Source organism: Rana temporaria, chromosome 1 (assembly GCF_905171775.1).
Source record: "Rana temporaria chromosome 1, aRanTem1.1, whole genome shotgun sequence".
NCBI lineage: Eukaryota > Metazoa > Chordata > Amphibia > Anura > Ranidae > Rana > Rana temporaria.
In genome coordinates, this window is record NC_053489.1 from 451,545,643 (window position 1) to 451,564,824 (window position 19,182).

At 42.1% G+C, this 19,182-nt stretch overlaps 1 protein-coding gene across 1 annotated transcript in view; it reads left to right on the forward strand.

Moving 5' to 3' along the window:
• RCHY1 (ring finger and CHY zinc finger domain containing 1) overlaps positions 1-19,182 on the forward strand; it is a 51,400-nt gene that overhangs the window by 29,611 nt on the left and 2,607 nt on the right. The window contains exons 5-8 of the mRNA XM_040327714.1: positions 1,228-1,272; positions 6,380-6,438; positions 11,142-11,168; positions 15,318-15,438. Of these exons, the coding sequence (XP_040183648.1) occupies positions 1,228-1,272; positions 6,380-6,438; positions 11,142-11,168; positions 15,318-15,438 (252 nt within the window). The remainder of the gene's footprint in view (positions 1-1,227; positions 1,273-6,379; positions 6,439-11,141; positions 11,169-15,317; positions 15,439-19,182) is intronic.

Genomic DNA, 19,182 nt, shown 5'->3' on the forward strand with positions numbered 1-19,182 from the left:
TTTTCAGGCGGTACAGCGCTAAAAATAGCGCTGCTATCGCGCCTGAAAAACTCCTTCACTGCAGACTCAATGTGAAAGCCCGAGGGCTTTCACACTGAGGCGATGCGCTGGCGGGAGACAAAAAAATCTCCTGTCAGCAGCTTCTTTGGAGCGGTGAGAGGAGCGGCATGTATACCGCTCCTTCACCGCTCCTTCCAATTGAAAACAATGGGAAACCGCGGCAATACCGCCCGCAATGCGCCTCTATAGAGGCGCATTGCGGGCGGTATTAACTCTTTATCGGCCGCTAGCGGGGGTTAATACCGCACCGCTAGCGGCTGATACCCGCGGCAATTCCGGCGGTATAGCACCGCTATTTTTAGCGGCGTTATACCGCCACCGCAGCTCCCGCCCCAGTCTGAAAGGGGCCTAAGTGAAACTGGCTCAGCAGGATCCCACAGGAAAATCCAGAGAAGTTTATCCTCAATTTTAAAGCACAGAGGCTGGGTAGTGCATTATCGCTAGTTTAAAAATGTATTTAGAAAACAACATCAGGGTGCTCACATATTTTAGGTGCTTCAGCGCACCAGACTATAAAAAGCTTGTATCCAAGCTCCTTCTGGACGGTGGAGGAGGTTAGATACATGCTTGTTTGTACAAGCTGCTGACACATACAAGTTTGGAGAGGAATCCGATGCTTAATGCTTTTTATATTTTGGTGTGCTGGAAGCACCTAAAATATGCGAGTGCCCTGATGTTATGTTTTCTAAATACATTTTTAAACTAGCGACATATTTTGGCTTATATAGCACAAAGTCAAAACTTTTTTTTTTTTTTTTTTTTTTCTATTATTTAAAGCAAAAAAAATAAAATCTCGGTCTTTTTGTTTATATAATACCGCCAAAAGAAAGCTCTATTTGTGTGAAAATAATTTATATAAATTTCATTTGGTTAACAGTGTTGCATGACCAAGCAAAGTAGCACAATGCTGAATAGTAAAAAACAGCCTGGTTATGAAGGGGATAAGTGGAATACAGGCAGGTGCAGCACCCTCTTTAATGCCAGCATTATAGCTGAGGTAAACTGCTTCAGGACGCTTGTCCAAAGGAAATACCTGATAGTATCTCGTATTTACAAAACTTCTGCCATTGTTTGCCCCGATATAAGAGCTCTAAGGAAGGGAAAGCAAAAAAATAAAAAAAATCTGATACTTGGAGTGTTCATGCATTTTATTTATTTATTTTCTAGTGCATAGAAAATGTCTCAAGACAAGACTGTCCTATATGTTTAGAGGTAAGTAATGTCATGAAATGATTGCATTGTTTTTATGGTCAGTGTTTTTTGTGTGGATGCACTGAGCTGTTAGTACCTGGTCCTGAACACAATGTACCAGCAGAGGATGGTCTGGCATGCAGGCATGATCTGAACCTCAGGCCCTGTACACACTCGGGAATCCCGTCAAGAACAAACCGTCGGTTTTCCTGAAGGGATTCCTGGCAAGCTTGTCTTGCCAAGCCATGCTTACAGATGGCCATCCAAAAGAACCGCCATTCTTTTGAATGGCAAGAACGCGGTGACGTCATCGACTATGATGAGCCGGGGCTCGTCACATTCGATGCCGTCGTCGCTATCTTGCTACACCCCACACTAAACTTGTATGCTACCGCGCATGCGTCGAACTCTTATCGAGCATGCACGGGTTTAGCTGGGACAGGTAAGCATACAGACGACCGGTTTTCTTGGCAGAAAACACTCTGCTGGAAAAAACAGATGAGAAAATAGAGAGCAGTGTTCTCTATTTTCCCATCTGGATTCTCGGCTGTTTTCCTGACAGGAAAACTGCTAGGGAGCATACAGATGGCCGGGATTCCTGGCCAAATGCTCTCCTGGCAGTTTTCCTGCTGGGAAAACCGGTCGTGTGTACGAGGCTTGAGAATAGTTCTCTCTAGCATATAAAGATAAGCATGTGATTCACTCAAACATACATGTTTATGCCCACAAAGCATGTGGATGATGAACCGTCGGGCAGGTCCAGATCATCCAGAGAAAGAATCAATAGTGGTCACCCTTAAGTCTACAACATATTATTCTGTTTTTTTTTCCCCCTAAGATCATTCAGCCGGGCGTGTCGTATGCCTACCTCTGGAACCCACGGACATGGGAATCCACTCCCAATCTGGCCACAGTTCATATTGGGCTCTTTCACACGAGTGGATAGGGGGAAGGTGAAACATAAGGTGCTCAGTGGTTCACGGTCATGGTTTTACCGTCTTCCAGTCGTCCACCTTGACTTTGAAATACAGCCAGAGGGGGATGGATGTTCATATTCTGTGGCCTGTCAAACTGCCATTTCAGTCAATGGGGTAAAGCGTAACCAAAAGATAAATTATCTCATTGTAAGAAAAACAGGCATTCAGTAGGTGAACACTTGACAGCGGCTGCACGCTGAAAAAGGATCTATTGTTTAGAACTTTTCAGAGCATGGGCTAGTGTGAACATATCCTTTTGGTAGCTTGTTGGCAGGCAGCCTCTGATATGGTCCGGGTAGATTTATTCTCAGCCACTCCTAAACACTATCTTGCCAAAAGGAAGAAGAGCAGAGATTTGGGGAGCCCCACACCTGGCAGACCTCTTCCCACCCTGTACTGCTAGTGCTGTGCCCATCCATGGCACTCACCCAGCTCAGCGCTTCCCTGTTCTTGTTTTGTCTGCCGGGCTGGAAGCCCAGATCCTTGGCACAGGACAGGAGGAGAGTGCAATACTACCAGGCAATATGTCCTTAGCCTGAGCTCACACTCTGTGCCTACATTTCCACTTATCGTCTGACTTTTTTTTTTTTCTTTTTTATCTTTATCCCTTGCTCATTTATTTTTTTCTTTTCACTCTGAGAGTGAGGGTAGGGAGGCTCCACAGTGCCATCTTGTGTCCTTTGGTCAATACTGCAGTGCTACTGCATTGTATTGTAAGTTTTTTGTTACAATCCTAAAATGTGGTATTCAGAAGAAAAATAAAATAACCAGCCCCCCCCCCCCCTGCTTAGAGCATCTCTGATCTTTATTCTTTCTACTACCAGGACTTAATTCTAAGGGCCCCATACACACTATTAGATTTTCTGCAGATTTTTGTCTTCAGATTTATCAAAACCATGTAGTGCAAGGTCCTGCTTGATAGCATACAAATTGAAAACCTTAAGGCTTGACCTAGTATTATATGGTTTTGGTAAATCTGAAAAAAAAAAATCTAATAGTGTGTCTAGTTCTTCCAGGGGAGCTCTTTCTCTTTGTTGACCACAGTTTAGGTTGTGTCTTTTGCCTGAAGGGAAATTGTTTTTGACTAGCTTTTCCTGTGTATTGTCTATGGTTTATTGTTTTCTCTCCCAAAATTTTTTCTTACTTTTTATATCCTGTTCTTTTAGTCTTTGGGCATCATGTGTACTTCCCCATTAGTTATGTTCTCCTTTACCAGGTGGCTGGTTCAGCCTTACCCATTGCCAGTTGCAGGCATTTGTTGTACAGGCGGCCCTTGAGCTGCAAAGTGTCCCTAGTTCACATTGGGCCTGGTAGCGGTTGTTTGCTGTTGCCCACCTCGCAGTTGGGCTTCTTTTTTGATGTCTTGATGGTGAGGACTTGCTGTGTTCCACAATGGATGAGAAAAAAAAAATAGTATTTTGAAGTCTTACCCCTGTGTATTATAACCATGCTTTTAGTACACGTTGGTTGTATGAGGGATTATCCTGGGCTGGCCTACAATTTTTTTTTTGTTTGCCAATGTTTGATCGTCCTGCAGGTGAAGGTATAACCCAATGGTAAAAGTTTCCTGTGTGTCTTTTAATGGGCGGCAAGAATGGATTTTAGTACACAAATTCCCTTATTTGCTGTAATCCTGTGAACTCTTAGTGGTTAGTAACTGGTTACATTATCATCAATAGGCATTTATGCTAGCATTTGCTTACAGCATCATCCTGTTGGTATATATTTACAGATTAAGATACCACGTCTGTCATGCCTTGTACACACGACCATTTTTCATGATGAGAAAAATGCCATTTTTTTAATTGGCCGTGAAAAACGGTCGTGTGTAAGCTCCAGAGCATTTTTCTCGACGAGAAAAATGGGTGTTAAATTTAGAACCTGCTCTATTTTTTTTTCTTGTTTTTTCACGTCGTGAAAACCAGTCGTGTGTACGCTTTAACGAGGGGGGAAAAAACGCTCATGCTCAGAAGCAAGTTATGAGACAGGGAAATTAGCATAAGCAGCCCAAAGGGTGGCGCCATTCGAATGGAACTTCCGCTTTATAGTGCCGTCGTACGTGTTGTAAGTCACCGCGCTTTGCTTGAGCATTTTTTTCATGATCGTGTGTATGCAAGGCAGGCTTGAGAGGAATCGCGTAGTTTTTTTTCCATGACATGAATAACGGTCGTGTGTACGTGGCATTAGGCTTTAGCAGACATGACTGTATGACAAGGCTTATAAAAGTAGCATTTTGTTTTCTTTGCTGGAGAATTCAAGAAGTGTGTACTGGCTCTTAAAGGTTTGTGGCAATGGCAGTGGCGTCTCCAGCTTTCATATTTAGGGGGGGCACATGGCGGGACAGGGACAAAAGTAGGGGGGCCCAACTATAAAATGCAATTATATAATCTCCTGGGGCCCTTTACTACGATCCCACTATGGGCCCTTTCACATGTTCTGCAGTGAGCTCCCTTCCTACTATACTGGGGCCCCCCAGGGTGGCAGAAAACAAGAGATATAGGTCACCAGCACACCAAGAAAATATAAGGGTCAAAAGCAGTGGGAGCACTATCAGGGTTGCAAAGGTTGTCTTGCCACCGGGCCCTGGTGTTCTGCCACAGTGGGGATCCCCAGCTGTCCTGTCCCTGCTATTTATAGAGCTGGTCTGGCGTCTGTCTCCTTGACAGCGGCAGCAGTCTATTAGGACCTAGTGCTAGTGACATTATGGATGCATGCAGGGGAAGGCTGGCACTATTGGTTAGAGAGAGCCGAGCCCCCAGCTGGTCACTTAGCAGCAGTAATGCTGTATAACCTTCTCTGTTGACATGCTGATCGGCATGTGATGCTCCCAGTCAGATCTAATAAACACAGTATTTATTAGCATCAAGAGTACAACCACATAAATATAATCAACCGTATGATCAGCAGCCATGTGGGCTCTATGCCTGTAAAGTGTGGGCTTTGATCAATAAAATCACTGATATTTATGACTAGGATTTGACTAAGAGCATCACCTGGATTGCATCCCGATCAGCATGTCAGAGAAGGGTCCACTGCTGCTAAGCAACCTGCAGGGAGCTCAACTGTCTACAACAATAGAGATGGGCTCGGGTGTGTTTGAAATCCCACATGCCCGATCACGCCAGGAAGCCGACACTCCACAGTGCTAATCAATGTATGGGCTGCCTAAGAGCTAAGACCAGCCATAGACAGTTTAAATCTCAGTTGGTTCAGCAGAAACTGGCTGAGATTTGAACCATTAATGAGCAGATTCTCTTATAATTATCACTAGTGGTTGCTGTATAGTCACTAGTGATAATCACTGTTTGTCGGGAGAATATAATTGCTGGGCAGGAGGGATATTCCCCTGTCACCACTGTCTGTTGATGGGGGAATCATGCAAGTTTATTTCCTGCAATCTGTGGATGCAGGAAGGAAATTTGCACCGTATCTTATCTGCCTAACTGAAAGTGAAAGTAAATTGTGAATGTTTTGAAAGAACAGGAGAGGGGGAGGGAGACAGATCGGTGGGGACAGAAGGGATGGAGATAATGTAGTTCAGTGATTACAGTGTACTGCAGTCTGCAGTGCACACACTTAAACACGGCCCAGGCTAGAATATCTGGTTGTGTGAGCGCTCGCATTATGCAGTGTCGGCGAGCACAGGGAGGGGGAGGAATCCCCCGCAGAGCTGACTGGGGAAGCTCTCCCTCTCGGGGAGCAAAATACAAAAATTTGCAAAAAAATATATATATATATATATATATTTTTGGTGGGGCACAGCATGATGTTGGGGGGGTCAGGGCCCCCTCTGCCCCCCCCCCTAGGGACGCCTCTGGACAATGGAAATGCAAATCTCGAAGAAGCCGTGACCACTTTTTTGTTGATGCTTTTTTGTGTTAGGAAAAGGAAATGTCTGTTAATTACTTCCATATGTATCAAATTGGCATTATTAGACCAAGAAAGAGCAGAAGGAACCAGAAAGAAAAATGGAAGATTATATTTGCACAATATAAATTGAAACCTTAATATATTAAAGGGGTTAAGATGAGGTGAAAGTGGAAATATTTGTTATTATTGTACTCTTAATCAGTTGCATTTTTTTTTGGATAAACTAGACCTGATACATTTTATATAAGAAATCCACTTTTAATTCAGCATTTCTCTTACAGGATATCCATACCTCCAGAGTGGGAGCACGTGTGCTTCCTTGTGGGCATCTCCTACACAGGTGAGAAACCACTTGGGTATAGTCACATTCTTATGGTGACTTTCTCATAAAGCATATCGACAATGCCTTGATAAAGTATTTATACCCCTTGAAATGATGTAATGTTGCAACCAAAAGCATAAACCTATATTGTTTTTTTTTTGTGATAGACCAATACAAAGTGGCACATAATTGTAGAAGGAAAATGATACATGGTTTTCCAAATTTTTTCCAAATCTATATCTGAAAAGTGTGGCGTGCATTTGAGTCAATACTTTTGTACAGCTGCAAGTCTTTTTGGGGATGTCTCTGCCAGCTTTGTACATTTTTAGAGTGACATTTTTGCCCTTTATTCTTTGCAAAATGGCTCAAGCTCCGTCAGATTGGATGGAGAGCGTCTGTGAACAGCAATTTTCAAGTCTTGCCACAGATTCTCATTTGGATTTAGGTCTGAATTTTGACTGGGCCATTCTAATACATGAATATGCTTTGATCTAAAACATTCCATTGTAGCTCTGGCTGTATGTTTATGGTCATTGTCCTGCTGGAAGGGGGACCTCTGCCCCAGTCTCAAGTCTTTTGCAGACCCTAACAGGTTTTCTTCTAAGATTGCCCTGTATTTGGCTCCATCCATTTTCCCATCAACTCTGACCAGCTTCCCGGTCCCTGCTGAAGGAAAGCATCCCAACAACATGCTGCCACCACCATGTTTCATGGTGGGGATGAAGCCCCACATGACTTCTTAGAAACTGTAAACAACATTTCTTATGGATTTCTTTCAACAATGGCTTTCTTCTTGCCACTCTTCCAAAAAGGCCAGATTTGTGGAGTGCAAGACTAATGGTTGTCCTGTGGACAGATTCTCCCACCTGAGTTACCATGGACCTCTTGGCTGCTTCTCTGATTAGCTCAGCTCCACGAGATGTTTAAAGCTTGGACTTTAACCCTGCTTTAAACTTCTCCACAACGTTATCCCTGACCTGTCTGGTGTGTTCCTTGGCCTTCATGATGCTATTTGTTCACTAAGGTTCTTTAACAAGCCTCTGAGGGCTTCACAGAACAACTGTAGTTATATTGAGATTCAATTACACACCGGTGGACTCTATTTACTAGTTAGGTGACATCTGAAGGCAATTGGTTCCATTAGATGTTAGTTAGGGGTATCAGAGTAAAGGGGGCTGAATACAAATGCACACCACACTTTTCAGATATTTAGTTGTAAAAAAAAAAATCAAAACCATTTATCATTTTCCTTCCACTTCACAATCATGTGCCACTTTGTGATTTTCTATCACAGGCATAGTGAATTCAAATTCAAGGAGGTCCGATAACAAAATGATTTTTAAAAGTCTGTGCCATGAAAAATTGTCTTCTTGAATTTTTTGGCGCAAGCTGCACTCTGGGGCTTTTCTTACTGTTTCCTCCACACACTCTGGTAATACTCTGTAAATGCCCAATAGTGTTCCCCCTTACATGAGGCGCCCCTACCAGCATAATTCATTACACTGGGTGCCCCCTTGCATCAGGTGGTCCTCATCAGAGTGAACCTTTAACATAAAATAAGGGGCTTGCCGATGGGCACATTTTATCAGGGCTGTGGAGTCGGAGTCGAGGAGTCGGAGTCGGGGGAAATTTTGGGTACCTGGAGTCGGAGTCGGCAAACAATGCACCGACTCCGACTCCTACTAAATTTAGATTGGAATAAAAAAAAAAAAAAAGCAAGTTTAAATGTCCCAATTCACAAAAAGTTATAATTAATGACTTCTCTACTGTAAGAATAAAGACCAATGCATGCAGTGCCTCACGTAACCGCAAAACAAACACGTTAAGTGACCGTGAAGAAGCATGCTTTTCATGTGCTTCACTATATGGCACGCAACGCACAATTAGGAGCTGCAATACTTATACTTTCCATAGTGTTGTGTTCTGCTTTTACAGGGAACGCAGCGTCCATGTGTAACCTAGCCTCTCACTGATAAGGGATTAAATAAATATGTTTTTTGCAGGACTAGAGAGTGAGACACTTGTATAAGTGAAGGGAATGGAGGGCCAATAGTTCAAGACTGAAGCTGTAAACCATTGGAAAAACTGCTGTCATTTAGCTAAGGCTATAAAAACTTGTAAACTCCGATTGTTAGCTTAAACTTTAAACATGACTATGCGATTCTCCTAGGAAAATCATGTTTTAGAATAAATGCCCCTTCCTGGATCCTCCCACTGCCCTATCTTCAGCAGCAGATAAGCACACAAAGGAGAAAGCAGCAGCCCAACTACCTCTCTAAGATTATTTTCAGCCCTAAAAATAATAGAGCCTGACTCAAAGTGGAGTTCCACCCATAAATATAACATTACATCAGTAGTTTTAAAAAAATGTCATTAGTCCTTTACGAAAAAAATTTTTTTTTTTAGATGCCTTCAAAGTGTTGTTGCTAGGTAGAATAGTTAATCTTCCCACTTCCTGCACCTAGGTGCTTAATGCTTCCTAACCTACACCGCACAGACTCCTGGGAATGTAGTGGGTGTAACTTTCCAGGAGTCTGTGCAATCCCCAGTCTCAAAGAATCATGTGACTTGGACAGCACAGGTGCTGAAACCTGATCTGACACTGCTTGTGCAGCACTGAGCATGTGCTAGATCTGCAAGGCTGAAATCCAGGAAGTCATACAGTCTGGCTTCATGATGCCCACACTTAAGATGGCCCCAGTCAATTTCTATTTTATAAAGTGTCTAAATGCTGTAACAACCTAACAAAACGGACCTTAGTTTACAGACTAACTTTACTAGAATACATTAAGCTTGTGTATTACAGGGGTATTTATATTTAAAAAGTGAAATTGTGGCCGGAACTCCGCTTTAAGAGCCTCTATGAAAGAGGATCTGGCAGAGGCAATTCTCTTCCTTAGAACTCTACATTTAATTGATTTGCATTTGCTAAGCCTATAACTACATTTCAAGATTAATATAAACCATTTCTAGGTTTTACAGATTTTGTTTTTGGTTCATTATTGATAAGCTTTGTTTTTGTTCTAAAACAACCAAATAATGTGGTTTGTATTTTTGAACTGGTAAATATCCTGTTCCTGATGTTTATGCATGCTGCTACTATCCAGCCACTTGATTGATTAATATATGTATTTTTATAAAACTTTGTTTTCATTGTGTTTGTCTTTTGCTTAAACTGTGCAATACAGTAGACTGTTGGCTTCCCAGCCAGTAGTCCTGTGGTAGGTTGCGTTTCTTTCCCTCAAGGAATGTATAAAATACATTCGCATATTAATACAGAGGAGTCGGAGTCGGAGTCGGAAGTACATAAAACTGAGGAGTCGGAGTCGGAACATTTATCTACCGACTCCACAGCCCTGCATTTTATGTTAAGGGGCACTCTAAAGTGCTCAACAAAACATGCCCATCAGTGAGCGTCTTGACAAAATATACCCATCAGCGTGCCCCTTAATAAATTCTGCCCATCAGTGTATACCTTAACAAGTTATGCCCCACATACCTTGAGGGCAGGAGTCGGCAAATTCGGCAAGCTGCAGGGGGACAGAAGCAGCGAGACCATTTATTTTCTTTAAGTATCAAAAATGAAGTACGTCCTAAAGGTACCCACAGACAAAAAAAAATTGCTGGCTGATCCTGGCTATGGGAACTTCAAATTTTGCAGAAATCTACACATTTATATTCGCATACCTGATAACATTCACTGTTGCAGCATGATTGCTCTGTGCTGCCAAGGTGCAATGAAAGAAGAATACATTTTTCCAGCATTCTGTTGCATAGGAGTAAATAGATGGCTTACAAAATAGGAGATCCAAGAAGCCCAATCAAGTTTGTCATACACATAGAGAATTGGATGCTGGGGTGCATGTTCCCTAATCAGCCCATACAGCGAGAAGAAGCGGGCCCCTCAGTAAGGGCCCTTTCACACCAGCGGACGAACGGTCCGCTTTTCATAAGTCCGTTTACGGACTTACAATGGTTCCCTATGGGATCACGGCCGTTAGCGGATGGAGCATTCGCTAACGTCCGTAATCACCCGCCTCCGTCAGGATCCGGTTTTTCACACGGAAAAAAACCCTATTTTTCTTCCGTCTGACGGATCGGATGAATACGGACAGACGGTCCGTATTCATCCGATTCCCCATAGGGGAGAGCGGAGGAGAGACAGGGCGGTCTCTGCACTGTGTGCGAGGACCGCCCTGTCCGCCGACAGCTCAGCGGGGATTAACTGAGGAATCCCCGCTGAGCCAAACGGGCTAACGGAGCGGATCAATACGGATCCGCTCCGTGTGAAAAAGCCATAAGTCTTTGATTAAAGAGACCCTGTAACGAACTTAAAGAATTGCAGCAAAAAACACAGAAAAATCTGAATGCTTACCATTCCTTTTGGATTTTTTTATTCTTTTGCAATATTGCTCAAAATCTGAGAAAGTGCCCATCAGCATTCTCCTGGCTTTTGGATGTCTAAAGAAGGGAGACTTGTATTGGCAAGTTTACATACAATCTTATGGGAGAATGTTGTGAAAATAAATGGTTTGGTGATCGGGGCTCTTTAAAGTCTGTTGTGTCTTCTTGACATCAGTCATCCAACTTCAGTGGGTATCTCTGCAGCTTGGTGTACTAATCGTGTTTTCTTTAAACTGTTTATATATGACCAGAATAAAAATTTTTACATAGACATTAATTATATAAATTCTAACGTGTTGTACTCTGCTTTCCTCCAGTCCATGCTACGAGGACATGCTAAAACAGTAAGTACATGACACTAATCTAATTTGTGCATCCTAACCGAATGTAATTGTAGTATTGTTTTGTTGATCCAAAACTAAGCCAACAATGAGCAAATGCATATTGCTATATATGCCTATATTTTAAAGGGGTTGTAAAGGTTTGTTTTTTATTTTCTAAATAAGTTCCTTTTAAGCTAGTGCATTGTTGGTTCACTTACCTTTTCCTTCGATTTCCCTTCTAAATGTTTTTTTTGCCTGAATTTCTCACTTCATGTTTCTCCTCAGTAAGCTTTCCACCATTATCCGAGCGGTGGATAGTCAGCCAGAACAGCTTACTGAGTAGAAACAGGGAGTGAGAAATTCAGACCAATAAAAAAAACATTTTAGAAGGGAAATTGAAGGAAAAGGTAAGTGAACCAACAATGCACTAGCTTAAGGACCGCCTCCTGCAGATAGATTTCGGCAGAATGGCACGGCTGGGCACAAGCACATAACAAGTAACGCTGATCGCCGCCATTAGTAGTACATTTTTTTTTTTATAAAAATGCAATAAAACTATCCCCTATTTTGTAAACACTCTAAATTGTGCGCAAACCAATCGATAAACGCTTATTGCGATTTTTTTTTTTTTTTTGATTTTTTTTTTCATTTTTTTCCCCCCAAAAATAGGTAGAATACATATCGCCCTAAACTGAGGGAAAAAAAAATGTTTATATATTTTTGGGGGATATTTATTATAGTAAAAAATATTGCATTGTTTTCGAAATTGTCGCTATATTTTTGTTTATAGCGCAAAAAATGAAAACCGCAGAGGTGATCAAATACCACCAAAAGAAAGCTCTATTTGTGGGGAAAAAAGGACGCCAATTTTGTTTGGGAGCCACGTCGCATGATCGCGCAATTGTCAGTTAAAGCGATGCAGTGCCGAATCGCAAAAACTGGCCGGGTCCTTTACCTGCCTAAAGGACCAGGTCTTAAGCGGTTAAAGGAACCTATTTAGAAAACAAAAAACTAATCTTTACAACCCCTTAAATTTGCCTCTTCCCTATATGTCCAAACAATAAAATATTATTTTTCATAATCTGATTTTAAATTCTCATTCAGCTTCAGACTTTATTTGGGGAAGACCTCCTTCCTTGGACTGCAGATAATTTCCAGAGGACAGATCATCAGATGATACTGCATTATTACTGTAACTTCAGGATTTTATGCAGTAAAGGGGGGGTTGACATAATTGCTGCCTGTGTTCTGTGTGTAGGCAGCCCATTCATTTCACTAGGCTGTCTTGCATGCAGAAAAATAAGTCCCTGACCCTCTTTTTAAATTGCGCTTCGTGTGCAAAATTTGCCAATCCTCCGAGGTGCCATTAAGAATAAATTATGAGATTCAGGCCTCTGCTTGACTGAACCTCTATGAACTTTTATTTAATATCCCTGTTATACAGGATGTGAGTGAGAGGTAGGAGGAGGGGCGGGAAGGAAATGTTTTTAAGAATAGTTATTTCACTTTAGATGTTGTAAGTGAGCTATTGCAGCAATGTGCAGGTTTGCACAGCAGACATTTACCTTTTATAGCATACGTGCCTGTGTGCTATCGACGTGATGGCCACAGTCGCCTTTGTCGCTCTGTCAACTTCTGCCAGTCTTCTTCCGGTTTCAGCACCTTTTTGTTTCAGCACCTTTTGTGTCTTCCATCAGGTAGCCATGGATGATGTAAATAAAAAAGATTCTGCGCAAAATATCACGCTAGTGAACTAATGGTATCACATAAAAATACAAATTAGTAGCATAAAGTGATGAACTAATTAATGTAGTAGCTGACAGAATTCAGCATAGAATATATCAAAAATAAAATATCAAAAATAGAATGCAGTGTAGTGAGTCCAAAAATATATTACTCAAAAAGTGCAAAAATATGAACAGATGTGTGCAAAAAAATTAAATGAGAAAGTCCAGTCCCAAAAAATATATAAGAGCACAAATCAGCTGTCAGAATGGATGCACTGTATGCACTGGCTGAAGATGAGCACCAGCTCGATGATAAAAACACAGCCGTGTGATAGAAGATAGGCCAGATCCCTAGCTGAGCTCCCGGGACTCTTACCTCTCAGCCCTCCTTAATGGGCAATGATGTACAGGTCACTCGCAGCCTTCTATGGGTGGTCACAAATGCTTCCTCTCTCCGTTTAGTGAATCCTCCCTCTAGTGCAGGGGTCTCAAACTGGCGGCCCTCCAGCTGTTGCAAAACTACAAGTCCCATCATGCCTTTGCCTGTGGGAGTCATGCTTGTAACTGTCAGCCTTGCAATGCCTCATGGGACTTGTAGTTTTGCAACATCTGGAGGGCCGCCAGTTTGAGACCCCTGCTCTAGTGGGTCAGGTGCTCCTGTACTGTCCGAGAAAATCCCGCGCCAACCAGATGACTCCAAACACTGTCCTGACCGGGGCCGATCAGTGCGCAGGGGGTGACCCCCTGCGCACGCGCACTGATCGGCCCCGGTCAGGACAGTGTTTGGAGTCATCTGGTCGGCGCGGGATCTTCCCGGACAGTACAGGAGCACCTGACCCACTAGAGGGAGGATTCACTAAACGGAGAGAGGAAGCATTTGTGACCACCCATAGAAGGCTGCGAGTGACCTGTACATCATTGCCCATTAAGGAGGGCTGAGAGGTAAGAGTCCCGGGAGCTCAGCTAGGGATCTGGCCTATCTTCTATCACACGGCTGTGTTTTTATCATCGAGCTGGTGCTCATCTTCAGCCAGTGCATACAGTGCATCCATTCTGACAGCTGATTTGTGCTCTTATATATTTTTTGGGACTGGACTTTCTCATTTAATTTTTTTGCACACATCTGTTCATATTTTTGCACTTTTTGAGTAATATATTTTTGGACTCGCTACACTGCATTCTATTTTTGATATTTTATTTTTGATATATTCTATGCTGAATTCTGTCAGCTCCTACATTAATTAGTTCATCACTTTATGCTACTAATTTGTATTTGTATGTGATACCATTAGTTCACTAGCGTGATATTTTGCGCAGAATCTTTCTTTTTATTTGTATCCTTGTTCAATGTTATGTAAACATTACTAGGTTTTGCTGCACTTTATATATTTTTGGTGGGTTTATTCATTTAGGGTCTATTTTAGCGCAAAAGCACTTGTCACTTTATTCACTGTTTATTTACATATTCACTTTTGCTGCCATTATGGATGATGTAACTCCTGTACATGTGCTCGGGAGTTTGCTCGTCCTCGGCATCTGGAAGGGCCAGTTTACACAAATTGCTGTGCAGAAACTCACTTCCGTCTGCGGATTGAGGCTCGTTTTAGAGAGCGATCTTCTCCGCCGCTTCCGGGTATGGGCTACGGGACTGGGCGTTCCTATTTAATTGACAGGCTTCCGACGGTCGCATACATCGCGTCACGATTTTTCGAAAGTAGCCGAACGTCGGTGCGCAGGCGCCGTATAGAGCCGCACCGACTTTCGGCTACTCGTGACGCGCTGTATGCGACCGTCGGAAGCCTGTCAATCAAATAGGAACGCCCAGTCCCGAAGACCATACCCGGAAGCGGCGGAGAAGATCGCTCTCTAAAACGGTAAGTACTGCTTAGATTTTCAAAAAAAACACCCGATTCCCCTTGACAAAATGAGCATCAATCTAATGTTAAAAAAAAAAAATTTCGGGTAAACTCCCGCTTTAATAGCTACCCCAAGCATCTCGCAAACGTGGGGCAATCATGGCTGCCATCCACATGATACCACAGGATGGGCTACTTCCGGTGGAAGCCATTCTGTATTTCTTTGTGTTTATGTAAAGGAATAGGAGCAGTGCAAAATGATAAACTCATTGGGAAAAGAGAAATTCATAAGGACTGTTGAAGAGAATTTTTACAACCTGCTCCTTTTCTCATCACTATGGTCGAAAACCATTGTCGATTAGAAAATTGAATATTCGGAAAACAAACCTTTTCCAACGAAATTCTACTGGTGCTTGGCCATCTTAATTCCCCAGCATGTACCAGAAACGGATGTCTATTTTGAGTGGACTGATTCTTTAAGCCTAATGCAGATCCTTGGCACTAATGTAATTCTTTTTTCCACTACTAATGAAACCTTTAGTTGGAATACTTATTTGCATTTTCCATTGTTCTTTATTTCTTTACAGAGGATACCGATGTCCACTGTGCATGCGTTCTGTATTGGACATGACGCAGTACTGGCGCCGACTGGATGAAGAAGTTGCTCAAACACCAATGCCCACTGAATATCAAAATATGACTGTCAGCGTAAGCAATTTGATTACTTTTATTTTGATGTACATGCTGTAGATCAGTGTTTCTCAACTCCAGTCCTCGAGGCGCCCCAACAGGTCATGTTTTCAGGATTTCCCTCAGATGAAATAGCTGTGGTAATTACCAAGGCAGTGAAACTGATCAAATCGCCTGTGCAAAAAATGGAAAGCCTGAAAACATGACCTGTTGGGGCGCCTTGAGGACTGGAGTTGAGAAACACTGCTGTAGATCTCCAATTTTTATTTTTTTATTTTTATGGAAAATGATTTTATGGTGAGTACCAAAATCCTATTTTCTCTTATGTCCATGGACAGACACAGCTTCCTTATCCTCTTGACTGTAGGGTTATGTTCCGTCTATTAGGAGAGTATAAGGAAGCTGTGTCCGTCCATGGACTTCAGAGAAAACGATTTTACGGTAAGTACAAAAATTCTATTTTTTTCCTAATTTTAGGCAGATGCGTATTCTTCTGCATATTTTTGGTAAAATAAGCATATGATTGGTTTGCGCAAAAGTTATAGCATCTACAAAATAGGGGATAGATTTATGGCATTTTTATTATAATTTTAATTTTATGTTTAATAGTAATGTCGGCGATCTGCAATTTTTATCCAGACTGCAACATTATGGCGGACACTTTGGACACTTTTAACACTATTTTGAGACCATTGTCATTTATACAGCGATCAGTGCTATAAATAGCCACTGATTACTGTATAAATGACACTGGCAGGGAAGAGGTTAAACACTATGGGGCGATCAAAGGGTTAAGTGTGTCCTAGGGATTGATTCTAACTGGGGGGTGGGGCTACCCCTGACATGACGGCGATCACTGCTCCTGATGACAGGGAGCAGTAGATCCCTGTCATGTCACTAGGCTAAACAGGGAAATGCCTTGTTTACATGGGCATCTCCCCGTTCTGCCTCTCCGTCTCACGATCAAGGGCCGCTGGCGAACATGGAGTTTGCGTCATGGGCGCGTGAGCCCGCAAGGTGGCAAATTCAAAGGATCGTACATCTATGCCCATTTGCCTGTACAAGCCCTTCTGCCGACATAAATATATGTAGGTGTGTGTGTGGCAGTCGGCAAGTTGTTAAAAAGCGTGCATACATTTTATTCCTAATGTACAGTACAGTGGGGATCGAAAGTTTGGGCACCCCAGGTAAAAATGTGTATTAATGTGCATAACTAAGCCAAGGAAAGATAGAAAAATCTCCAAAAGGCATCAAATTACAGATTAGACATTCTTATAAAATGTCAAAAAAAGTTAGATTTTATTTCCATCATTTACACTTTCAAAATGACAGAAAACCAAAAAATGGCGTCTGCAAAAGTTTGGGCACCCTGCAGAGTTAATATCTTGTACTGCCCCCTTTGGCCAAGTATCACAGCTTGTAAACGCATTTTGTAGCCAGCCAAGAGTCTTTCAATTCTTCTTTGAGGTATCTTTGCCCATTCTTCCTTACAAGAGTCTTCCAGTTCTTTGAGATTTCTGGGCTGTCTGTCACGCACTGCTCTTTTAAGGTCTATCTATAGATTTTCAATTATGTTGAGGTCAGGAGATTGTAAAGGCCATGGCAAAACCTTCAGTTTACGCGTCTTGATGTAATCCTCCATGGATTTTGAGGTGTGTTTAGGATCATTATCCATTTATAGAAGCCATTCTCTCTTTAACTTCAGCTTTTTTCACAGATGGCATCAAGTTATCATCCAAAATTTGCTGAAATGTTATTTAATCCATTTTTCCTTCTACTTGTGAAATGTTCCCTGTGCCACTGGCTGCAATACAACCCCAAAGCATGATTGATCCACCCCCATGCTTAACAGTTGGACAGAGGTTCTTTTCATTAAATTATGTGCCCTTTCTTCTCCAAACGTACCTTTGCTCATTCTGGCCAAAAAGTTATATTTTAACCTCATCGGTCCACATAACCTGTTTTCAAAATGCATCAGGCTTGTCTATATGTTCATTTGCAAAGTTCAAACGCTGATTTTTGTGTTGAGGACGTAGAAGAGGTTTTCTTCTGATGACTCTTCCATGAAGACCATATTTGTACAAGTATCCCTTTCAGGCTGGGTTCACACTACTACACTACTTTCATCCTACTTTGCTCTGTGTTCAATGTTTCCCTATGAGAGCGTCTTGTAGCGTCCTACACAAGTCGGTCCGACTTTGAAAATGCTCCCTGTACTACTTTTGGTCCTACATTGATCCTACTTCAGGCCCATTGAATATCATTGAAGTCGGACCAAAGTAGTATCCTGTTCATGAAAGTAGGATAAATGTAGGACCAATGTAGCAGAGCAAAGTAGGATGAAAGTAGTGTAGTAGTGTGAACCCAGCCTTATAGTGGAATAGTGTACCACAACTCCAGTGTCTGCCAGATCTTTCTGGAGGGATCATGCAGTCAAACTGCTGGTTTTGAATTGCTTTTCTCACAATCCTGCGAGCTGTTCTGTCTGATATTTTCTTGGTCTTCCAGATCTTGCTTTAACTTCCACTGTTCCTGATGACTGCCATTTCTTAATTACATTCCGAACAGAGGATATTGACATCTGAAAACGCTTTTCTATCTTCTTATAGTCTTCTCCAGCTTTGTGAGCGTCAACTATTTTCAGTTTCAGTTATCTAGACAACTGCTTAGAAGAACCCATGGTGCTGATTGTTGGGGCAAGGTCAGATGAGTCTGGGCATTTAAAACCTTAGAGATTGACATCACCTGGTCTTCCCAGAAGATGATTGAGAACAATCCATGACACTGGCAGGTCTCAGCTTTGCAAAGGGGGCAGTGCATGCTATAAATTCTGCAGGGTGCCCAAACTTTTGCAGACGCCATTTCTTTGTTTTCTGTAATTTTGAAATTGTAAATGATGGAAATAAAATCTAACTTTTTTGACATATTATAAGAATGTCTAATCTGTAATTTGATGCCCTTTGGAGATTTTTCCATCTTTCCTTGGCTTCGTTATGCACATTAATACAAATTTTTACCTGGGGTGCACAAACTTTCGATCCCCACTGTATATTATTTATTTAGTAGGTAGTATGGGTATTGTACATGTGTGTACTTACAGGGAGGGTGTTTTTTTTCTTTCTCTTCTTTTCTTTCTTTTTCTTTTAACATTTGGACATGTACGGTAGGATGTATGAGCACAAGGATTTTGTACATGTACAGGTCTTCTGCTTTCACAAAATATATGGTTTGAGGAGGCCTTGGTTTACTGTTCACTTTATTGGTGCATGTTAAAAATGCACATTTGGCTCGACTATCTGAGGCCTCTTTTTCACATGGCCGTTCTGATCTGTTTCGCCTGTCGGTTTTTCAGTCAGACCTGTTCGGAGGGCCCATTCATCTCTGTGGACAGGCGGGGGTAAACGTACCTTGTGTCCGTGTCCACTCGACAAACTTAGCGGACACAGATGTGTCATCCACCTGCTCTGCTCTAAACGGCAGTGGATCTGTGGCGTGATCCCTTGCTGATTGTAAAATGGGCGCTAGCCCAAGGCAGTGGAGATCACATTTACTGTATGTCTGCAACTCTATATTGCCTGTTAGAAAAGTTCTCAATTCCTGCTGTGGTAAAAAACAGCATGACTCTAACCTATCTCTAATGTGTCAGCTGGAGGCTGCGCAAGCTGGCCGAACATTTTTTCAGCCCACTAGATTTCTCTGGGCTGCACTTGGTAACTGGATTTTTTGCCGTTAAATTGTAAAAAAAATTGGACTTGGCTTTGT